Source organism: Theropithecus gelada, chromosome 4 (genome assembly GCF_003255815.1).
Source record: "Theropithecus gelada isolate Dixy chromosome 4, Tgel_1.0, whole genome shotgun sequence".
In the NCBI taxonomy this organism is placed as follows: Eukaryota; Metazoa; Chordata; class Mammalia; order Primates; family Cercopithecidae; genus Theropithecus; species Theropithecus gelada.
The window spans coordinates 98,539,204-98,550,224 of record NC_037671.1 but is presented as its reverse complement, the minus strand read 5'-3'; the positions used below and the strand labels follow the sequence as shown (position 1 = coordinate 98,550,224).

The 11,021-nt window shown below is 37.1% G+C and overlaps 1 protein-coding gene across 10 annotated transcripts in view; it reads left to right on the top strand.

Moving 5' to 3' along the window:
- USP45 (ubiquitin specific peptidase 45) overlaps nt 1–11,021 on the top strand; it is a 79,854-nt gene that overhangs the window by 27,823 nt on the left and 41,010 nt on the right. For all 10 annotated transcript variants that reach the window (XR_003119189.1, XM_025384249.1, XM_025384252.1 and 7 more), the window contains 3 exons: nt 973–1,115; nt 1,501–1,596; nt 6,242–6,372. Coding sequence is in view for 8 of the 10 variants with exons in the window: in XM_025384249.1 (XP_025240034.1) it covers nt 973–1,115; nt 1,501–1,596; nt 6,242–6,372 (370 nt within the window). In the remaining 2 variants the exon portion in view is untranslated. The remainder of the gene's footprint in view (nt 1–972; nt 1,116–1,500; nt 1,597–6,241; nt 6,373–11,021) is intronic.

The following is an 11,021-nucleotide window of genomic DNA, read 5'->3' as shown; positions in this document are numbered from 1 at the left end:
CCAAATTTTGTATTTTTTTTTTTTTTTTTTTTTTTTTTTTTTTGAGACGGAGACTTGCTCTGTTGCCTAGGCTGGAGTGCAGTGGCTGGATCTCAGCTCACTGCAAGTTCCGCCTCCTGGGTGCACGCCATTCTCCTGCCTCAGCCTCCCGAGTAGCTGGGACTACAGGCGCCCGCCACCTCGCCCGGCTAGTTTTTTTCTTTGTATTTTTTAGTAGAGACGGGGTTTCACCGTGTTAGCCAGGATGGTCTCGATCTCCTGACCTCGTGATCCGCCTGTCTCGGCCTCCCAAAGTGCTGGGATTACAGGCTTGAGCCACCACGCCCGGCCTAATTCTGTCATTTCTTCTATTAGCTGGCATTCTCTTATAAGGAAGTCTCTTCCCTACTTTTTCTCACTTAAAAATCTGTTACCAATTCAGATTCATTCTGTGAATAATAATCTATTATACTACCCTTACTTATTTTTATTGTCAAATTATCCTGAAGTGAATGAGCCTGGTCAAAATCCCTGTGTATTTTGACTTATTCCCAATCACACTTTTTGAGCACTTCCTTATTCTCTGGCATGGCAAAATGTTATGGAATCATTTTGCATCTTTGCTACCCCAGGTTAAGAATCAGCCTTTTCCCCTAGAAGTCCTTATTCCTTATCATGGGGAATGGTATTTAGAAGTTAGACCTTTTCTACTTGTTCTCGACTGTTCTTTTACATTTAGTTTTTAAATTCATCTACAATTTATTCTGTAATATAGTGTGAGGTACAGATCTGTATACTAAAGTTTAAATTAATTTCTCTAGCAATGAAATATAAAACCAAAGACAGTTGTGTTTATATTCTTCCCCTTCAGGAATACTGATTGAGAGAGACAATCTTATTTAAATTTAATTGTAATTAATGTATATAAATTATGTTAAATGACATATATTTAACTTTACATCATGTGTCAGTTATTTTTTCTCTAACTTGTAGGTGCATTTTCTAGAATCATGAAACTTTGTGAAGAAAAATGTGAAACAGATGAAATAAAGAAGGGAGGAAAAGGCAGAAGTTTATCATCTGTAAGAGGAATTACAAATTTAGGAAATACTTGCTTTTTTAATGCAGTCATGCAGGTAAGAGTCATCAGAAAGCTCTGTAATATGTAAAAAATTCTCTTAATTTATATGGTCATTGGCTCACCTGTAGACTATCAAATGACTGCTAAATGTTCCTCTAGAAATTTCTCTGTTTTCCTTTGTTTATGCTATCTTGGGCCATCGCCATATGTATATATGTACCTTATTTTCACACAGTGCTTCTTGAAAGGTCTTCTGTGTATTTTACCATGGCTTTATCGGTAATAGTGACCTTTACGAAATGTAAAATGTACTCAACTAAATCTTAATATTTTTTGAAATAGACATTTTTGCTATGCTAGATGAAATTTGAGAGTGTATTCCATAAAATCAGAGGCATATTTTAACTGAATCTGAAGACTTTAATTTTGTTTTCTTTTAGAACTTGGCACAGACTTATACTCTTACTGATCTGATGAATGAGATCAAAGAAAGTAGTACAAAACTCAAGATTTTTCCTTCCTCAGACTCTCAGCTGGTGAGTAATAACAGAATAATAGCTGCTTTCAGATGAGCCACTGATGTTACCAAAATCTTTTTTCCTAATTCACAGATCAGTCAACTAAGATAGTAGTCAGGGGACTTAAAAAATAATTTAAATGCATTCTGTGAAAATAATCAGATTTAAAATTTCTAAAATCATAACTTTAGGGTATGTTATGGTTCCAATATGCCATGGGTCATATAATAAAAAAGATACCAAGGCAACTTTAAAACAAACATACTGGAAGAAACAAAAGAGGTTTGACTTCTATTGAGCAAAATGCCTATGACCCCTATTTTGTAGTTTCTGGTGACATTTGTTTAAATTTAGCATTTTTATTCTTTAAAGGGAGATGAAATTTTAATAGTGAGCATCTAAAGGTTTTTTGAAGCCTAGCCTGATGATAGATTTTTAAGCTAGTGAGAAAGATGAAAAAAAGAGCAGCCTCTGATATTCAGAAGCTGACCTGGCACCCACAGTTAGGCCGTGTTATTCAGATGATCTCACAGAATAATAATCTGATACTAGGTTTCTCTGAGACTACGATGAAATGAGAGAAAGCAAGGCCACTTCATGATTTTGTCTAAAGCAAGGTCACTTTGCCATTTAGAAAATCTCAAACACCCTCCTTCAGCCAAAATGAGAAATGAATGACTGCTACTTTACGAGTTAGAGATTTATCCTCATTTTAGTCTCCCCTACCAACTGTCACGATATGTAAGATTTATTGAGATGTTCAATAATAGATTTACCCTCACTTTCTGAGGGCATTCACTCTAGAGTAAACCTCTGCTTCCTGAAACCCACCTTCAGATTATTCAACCAAAGCCTAAATCCTGGGTAGGTTCTTTATAGCGCCCTGTTACTAGGACACCCTGTGGTTCCCCATGCTGTGTGATCTCCCTCACTACCACAAGTAATAAACCCACCTACTTTAACGATAGGTGTGTTTCTGATGGGCTTTGGCTGGGGGCAGAGGGGAGGGGCGGTATTTATACTAGTAAGGATAATTTTAGTGAGAAATTGTTCAGCGTGTGTGTGTGTGTGTATAAGACAGTATATGTATAACTCATGATCTGACTTTTGAAAACAATTAAAGAAGAGTTCTAAAAATGCTTAGCTCTCTAAAAATGCTTAGTAGTCTTAGATTGTTTTTCTCAGTAGGCAGTTTTGAAAGACAGTACTGATATATATATATATATATATATATATATATATAGCTTTGAAAGACAGTATTATATATATAACATACTGTTGTATCTATAATAACCTCCATATATATATTTACTATACATATGTTTACCATATATATGTATGTATAGTTGAAAAGCAGCCTGTAAACATTTCTTGTTCAGCCCCTTAAAAATTTAATGATAGATTCCAATGCCCTATTCTAAAAAAAGTGTAGTGAGATCCTTGAAACTGCTAAAGGGAAGTTATTGCCTAGTCATTTAAAAAGACCTATTAAATGTGATTTCCTGTTAAATGCGATTGGATGTTGAGTTTAAATATTTGACATGCAGAACTGTGTCTCAGGATTACTATATGGCAGTTAGATACTGTATTTAATAACTTTAGGTTTGTATCATTCTAACAGGGTAATTTCAATCTTACGTCTTAGATTTTTAGGGCATAAAGTTGACCTGAGCTGTTGGACTACTCTTTGAGTAGGTTACTGCCCTTTGAATCGCCAGTTTATCTTTGTCTTTTGTCTATATACCTTTTCTTTCTTTTTCTTTACCTTTTTGTGCTGGCTCAGACCTCCAGTAACGTGTTGAATAGAGATGATGGGAGCAGTCAGCCTTGCCTTAATCCCAAAATTAGGGGAAAAAACACTCAGCCTTCTCCCATTATTACATATGAAGGTAGGATTTTCAGAGGTGTTCTTTATAAGGTTGAGGACATTCCCTTCTACTGCTAGTTTTCTGAAACTTTTATCAGAATGGATGTTGAATTTTGTCAAATGCTTTCCCCACATCTATTGAGATGATCATACGGTTTTTCTTCTTTATTCTGTTAATGTGGTGAATTACATTGATTCCTTTTTCAAATGTTAAACCTATCCTGTATTCCTGTTACAAACCCCAGTTAGTTATGATATTTTTATATGCTGCTGGATTCAATTTAATATTTATGTGCATGTCAACAATGTGTTTGGAAAACTTTTTAATGAAAATATTCTTACAAATGTATATTATGAGTGTATAGCTTGATGAATTTTTACAGCTAACACACTTGTGTAACTAACACCTTGCTCAAGTAACCTTACCAGCATCTGGAAGGCCCCTTCAACTTCCCCCTCCATTCACTACTTCCCTAACCCACATGAGTAACCACTAACCTGGTTTCTAACAGGATAGATGAGTTTTGCCTGTTTTAATACTGCATCTAAATGGAATCTTACTATGTACATTCTTTTGCATTTGGCTTCTTTCTATCAACATTATGTGTGAAATTCATCCTTCTTGCGTTTTCAGCAAACTTTTATTTTCAAAGTTTAAGTGTATTTTTAATTTTTATTTTATTTATTTATTTATTGAGTTGGAGTCTTGCTCTGTCACCCAGACTGGCGTGCAGTGGCACAATCTCCGCTCACTGCAACCTCCGCCTCCTAGGTTCAAGCAGTTGTCCTGCCTCAGCTTCCCGAATAGCTGGGACCACAGATGCATGCCACCACACCCAGCTAATTTTTTTTTTTTTTTTTTTTTTTGTATTTTTAGTGGAGACGGGGTTTCACCATGTTAGCCAGGCTGGTCTCAAACTCCTGACCTCAAGTGATCCGCCTGCCTCAGCCTCCCAAAATGCTGGGATTACAGGCATGAGCCACTGCATCAGGTCTAAATGTAGTTTTTAAAACTAAGGTTATTTCCTTATCTTATTCTGAAGGTTTTTTATTCTGTCTAAAAAATACTTTCATTGGGAAAAGGGGAAGTGCAACTTGGTACTTGAACTTTAAAATTACCTTAGATTTTACTTTTGACCCTTGAGGTAACTTTCAGTTGACTTGGCAGAAAACACTTAAAAAAAAATAGACTTTATTTTTTAGAGCAGTTTTAGGTTTACAGCAGAAGAGAAAACTTTTTTTTTTTTTTTTTTTTGGAGACAGAGTCTCATTCTGTCACTCAGGCTGGGGTGCAGTGGTGCCATCATGGCTCATTGCAGCCCGGGCTTAAGGGATCCTCCCACTTCAGCCTCCTGAGTAACTGGGACCACAGGCACGTGCCACTACACCTGGCTAATTTTTAAATTCTTTTTGCAGAGACGGGGTCTCCCTGTGTTGCCCAAGTGGGCCTCCCACTCTGGGCTCAAGTGATCCTTCCACCTTGGCCTCCCAAAGTGTGTAGATTACAGATGTGAGTCATGGCACCCAGCCCAGAAAAGCACTTTTGACATTCAAAAGCTATGGAAGGCCGAGCACCATGACTCATTCTTGTAATCCCCTAGCAGTTTGGGAGGCCGGGGTGGGAGGATCACTTGAAGCCAGGAGTTTAAGACCAGCCTGGGCAACAAAGTGAGACCCCCCACCCACCCCAGTCTCTACAAAAATTTTAAAAATTAACTGGATATACTGGCATGCATCTGTAGTCCCAGCTGCTCAGGAGGTGGAGGCAGGAGGATCACTTGGGTCCAAGAGTTTGAAGTTACAGTGAGCTGATTGCACCACTGTACTCCAGCCTGGGTGACAGAGTGAGACTTCATCTCAAAAAAACCAAAAGTCTGTCTTGAGTCCTCTGTAATTTTCACTGGGTGTGGTGGCTCATGCCTGTGATCCCAGCTACTTGGGAGGCCGAGGCGGGGGGATTGCTTGAGCCTTAGGAGTTCAAGACCAGCCTGGGCAACCCTGTCTCTTAACAATAAAAAAGCTATGGAAAATTATAGCTTGTCCTTCCTGTGATGATAGTGGATTTTTAAGGATAGTTGGTATGAACTACGTATGTAACAGTTATTTCATGAATACAGGAATAGGAAAACACATTCAATAGTTGTCTTAGAAGATAACATTCTTTAATGTCCTGAGTTTATATTGGGATGTCCTTTCTATTCCTTGTCCTTTAGGAGAAAGTGTTATTGGTGGGGATAATACTTTAGAAACCAGATTTCTAGGGGAAAAAACATTCTGGAATTAAATGGGTTAATCCTTCACCCAATGTTAGCTGCTTTTGTCAAGCTTTATGTCTCTCCCCTTTAAAAGAGGGAGATGTTATGCTGACTTTGTCACGTGATTCCACATTATTATTTTACTAGTAAAATATTTGGGGAAAAGAAAGTTGTATAATCAATCATACATCATACACAAATAATCATACATTATTTAATAATCTACAAATATTAAGTAGATTAGTGATTTTACAGGAGAGTACATTAAAGGACAGTGAGAAGCAACTAAAGGTTGGTGACTTTAGTTGGAGCTAATAGTTTTATTAAGCAAAGGGCAGAGGATATGAAAATACCTGTGTTTTTCAAGGCAGGTATTCTGTTTTCCATTTTTATATATTCATTTCATTTATGAAATAATAAAGTTTCTTAATACAATTGGGGGAATTTAGTTGCTGTTATTTAAGCAGAGTGTAACTGAGATTTTTAGTATGTTATTTTTAAACTGTACATTTCTGACATAGAGTTGATCATGTTTTTAAAGGACCCGTTAGTGGTGGAACTTTCAAGGCCTGGACCACTGACCTCAGCCTTGTTCCTGTTTCTTCACAGCATGAAGGAGACTGAAAAAGGACCACTTTCTCCTAGCGTTCTTTTTAATCAGCTTTGTCAGAAGTGGGTGCATCTACATTTTTAATATAAGTAATTATGAGTTACAAAATACTAATGTATTTATCACTTAACATGAATAGTCATTCTTACTGTAACTTTGCTATTACTGCCCAGACTATCAAGAGAAAGAACTAACATTTATTAGTTGTAGCTCTATGCTTTATGAAAATTATATCTCAGTCCTCAGAAGAAGCAGATTATGCTCATATATAAGGAAATGGAGGCACAGAAATTAAATGGCTCACCTAGTCTGAGTGAAAAGCTGAGAATCAAATAGAGGTCTATCCTGACTTGGATGCCTTTATTGTAATACCATAAAGTAAGAAAATCATAGAGTTGTAAAATCTAGAAAGTACTGTAAGATACCATCTAATCTAGCTTTCTTATTTTAGAAGATGAGCTGTGAGGCAAATAGAGTTTAAGTGAATTTCTCAAGGTATTACAGTATGTTTAAAAACCAAATCCTTGTGTGCCTAGAAATAAACACATAAAGGAACTGACTTGACTTTAATGCATTCATGTATTCATTTATATAAAAAATTCAGAGCTTGCTTTTTATGAGTTACTTGCTAGAATTCAGGGGTACACAATGTATATTGCATCACAAATGCACCCTGTCCTCATGGAACTCACAAGCTAGTCCAATCCACAGTTACTGAAATATGTAGAAGGAAAATTCTTTGAATATGAGCTTGCATTTTTGCATATTTATAGACTTTAAAATCTCATTTTAGTTAAAACTAGTAATGAATGCCATGATTTTTATATATAGTCCAAAATAGAGGGCTTAGTGTATGTTTCATTTGGTTGGCAAATGATGTTTCTTCAAAGCCTGAAGACCAAAAAACCTGCAAAAGTCTCAGAGGCATGAGTGTTTCGCAGAGTTAAAAAGTTTTTAGCACAGCCATAATAAAGAATGAAATCATGTTATTTGCAGCAACATGGATGCAGCTGGAGGCCATTATCCTAAGGGAATTAATGCAGGAACAGAAAACCAGATACCACATGTTCTCACTTACAAGTGGAAGCTAAACATTGGGTACTCACGGACATAAAGATGGCAATAATAGAGACTGGGGACTACTAGAGGTGGGAGAGGTTGAGGGAGGAAGGGTTGAAAAACTAGCTGTTGGATACTATGCTTAGTACTTGAGTGACAGGGTCATTCGTACCCCAGACCTCAGCATCAAACAATATACCTGCAGGTAACAAACCTGCACATGTACCCCTTGCATCTAAAATAAAAGTTGAAATTAAAACAAAGTTATTAGGGCATTGTATGCTTTAGAAATTTGTTTCTGACTTTGCCAGAAATAACTTGTATAATTTTCTTCCTGGTTACAAAGGTTTATTAGCATTTTGAAAATTATTATTAAATAATGGGCACTCATAGGTAAGAATTCAAACTCCTCTCTATACTCCTCAGAAGTAACTATTATCTGATTCTTTCCAAAAGTGATTATACATACACAGGCATATGCAAATCGTTTGCAACTTGCTTGATTTGCTTAGTATATTTTTTCCATGTTAGTACGTGTGTGTATAACTTAGTTTTGTATGTATACACTGTACTTGCGGAAGTACATCTGTAGGATAAATTCTTAGAAATAGAATAACTAGATCAAACATTATTTGAAGAGTTTTATTTATTTTTTGTATTTTTTAGGAGACAGGGTCTCGCTCTGTGCCCAGGCTCAGGTGCAGTGGCCTGATCATAGTCGAATTCCTGGGCTCCAGCATTCCTCCCTGTTCAGCCTCTCAAGTAGCTGGGATTACAGGCATGAGCATCCATGCTTGGCAGAAAAGTTTTAAATTGCTTTCTTTTTGTTTGTTTTATGGCGTTTACTTTTAAAAGAAGTATGCATTAGACAAATTTGTTTTTTTTTTTTTGAGGCAGAGTGTTGCTTTATCACCCAGGCTGTAGTACAGTGGTGCGATCTCTGCTCACTATAAGCTCTGCCTCCTGGGTTCATGCCATTCTCCTGCCTCAGCTTCCCAGGTAGCTGGGACTACAGGTGCCCGCCACCACGCCTGGCTAATTTTTTGTATTTTTAGTAGAGATGGGGTTTCACCGTGTTAGTCAGGATAGTCTCTATCTCCTGACCTTGTGATCTGCCCACCTCGGCCTCCCAAAGTACTGGGATTACAGGTGTGAGCCACCGTGCCCGGCCAGGTAATCAGGTAAAGATTTAAGCCATATGTGTTTGGGTTTATTTCTGAACTATATTCTGTTTCATTGATCTGTATGTCTTGTCTTTACCCCAAAGCCTACACTGTCCTGATTACTGTAGCTTCATAGTAAGTCTTGCAATTGAGTAATGTGAGTTCTCAAATTTTGGTCATCCTTTTCAAACTATTCCAGGTTTTTTTTGTTTTTTTTTTTGAGACAGAGGTTCACTCTTGTTGCCCGGGCTGGAGTGCGATGGCATGATCTTGGCTCACTGCAACCTCCACCTCCTGGGTTCAAGCAATTCTCCTGCCTCAGCCTCCCGAGTAGCTGGGATTACAGGCGCCCGCCACCATGCCTGGCTAATTTTGTGTTTTTACTAGCGACAGGTTTCTCCACGTTGGTCAGGCTGGTCTTGAACTCCCAACCTCAGGTGATCTGCCCGCCTTGGCCTCCCAAAGTGCTGGGGTTACAGGCGTCAGCCACTGCACCCGACTGGTCCTTTTTTTTTCTATGTAAAGTATAGAATCAGATTGTCAATTGGGATTGTTTTGAATGTGTAGATCAATTTGGGGAGAATCAACATCTTAACAGTGTTGAATCTTTTAATGTATGATATCTTACCAGTTTTCTAGGTCTTTGATTTTTCTCATCAAGGTTGTATAGTTTTCAGCATACAAATCCTGCATTTGTTTTGTTAGATTTATCTTAAGAATTTCATGTTTTTATGCTATTTATTGTAAATGGTACTCTTTTTAAAAAATTCACTTTCCAATTGTTCATTGTTAGTATACAGAAATACAGTTGATTTTTGTATGCTGACCTTGTTTCTTGCTACCCTACCGAACTTGCTTTACTAGTTCTATTAGCTTTTTGCTGATTCGTTGGTATTTCTTATATAGACAATAATGTCATTGGCAAATGAAGATTGTTTTATTTCTTTCCAATCTGTATCATTTTATATCTTTTTCTCATTTTATATCACTGGCAAGGACAACCAATACAATACATATTGCAATAGGACTCTTCTTGGAAAAAAAATGAAAAAGGACTGCCAATACAATGTTGGAATGGTGAAATGGGTGTCTTGCCTTATTCCTGATATTTATCAGGTTGGGGAAATTCCCAATTATTCTTAGTTTTTCTTTTTTTCTGAGAGTTCTTATCAAGAAATGGATTTTTAAAAAATACTTTTTCTATATCAAAATAATCATGGTTTTTTTTGTTTTTGTTTTTGTTTTTTGTCTGTTGGAATAGTAAATTATATTGGTGGATATTCTGACTAGCTTTACTAAGGTATATTTGACATAAAGTAAATTGTACATATTTAAAGTGTACTATTGGGGCCAGACACAGTGGCTCACACCTGTAATCCCAGCAGTTTGGGAGCCAAGGTGGGAGAACTGCCTGAGGCCAGGAGTTTGAGACTAACCAGGACAACACAGGGAGACTCAAACTCTATGAAAAAAAAAATTTGCCAGAGCTGTGATGGTGCACACCTGTAGTTCCAGCTACTCTAGAGGCTGAGGTAGGTGGATCACTTGAGCCTAGGAGTTTTGAGTATACAGTGAGCTGTTAGTGTCATTGCACTCCTGTCACCCCGTCTCGCTGAAAAATATACTATTGGATAAGTTTTGACATATCTATACACTTTGTGTGTGTGTGTGTGTGTATATATGTACATTCATTCAATATAATGAATGTATCCATCACCCCCCAAAGTTTTGTGGGGCCCCTTTGTAATCCCTTTCTCTGGAACCTCTCCCCTAAACTCCATCCCTGGGTGGTATACCCCTTACCTGTATTTTTGTTGCAATAGATTAGTTTGCATTTGGGGGAATTCTATAGAAATGGAATCATACAGGGTGTACTCTTTTTTATCTGACTTCTTTCACTTGGCAAAATTTGTGGTTTATTCATGTTGTGTGTACGTGAACCAGTCTCTTGAAGTTTCTATTACAGTGGTGATTATCAGACACTTTGACCACTTGTGATGAGCCTTATTTGGGAGCAAGGTCTTCAACTTTGTGTTTTTTGTTTGTTTTATTTGGTTTTCTACTTCTGCATTAGTTCACTTAGGGTGACAGCTTTCAGCTGCTTCCATGTTGCTTGCTGCAAAGGACATCATTTTGTTCTTTTTTTTATGGCTGTGTAGTATTCCATGGTGTATATGGACCACATTTTCTTTATCCAATCCACCATTTATGGGCATCTAGGTTGATTCCATGTCTTTGCTATTGTGAATAGCACTGTGATGAACATAGAAGTGGATTAAATTTCTTTTTCTTGACAGTCTCATAATTTATGCTTGTATATGTATTTTTCTCTTATGCCTTGAGGTTTTCAAAAGTCCTCTCCTCTTTCTCATGGCAGTACTTTTACTAAAGTACATTTCCTGGGAATCCTTAGTGTTCCCCTTATTTTGAATAGGCTGAATATTTTCATATGTTTGGTGATTTTTCTCTTTTAATCCTTTAATAGGTTT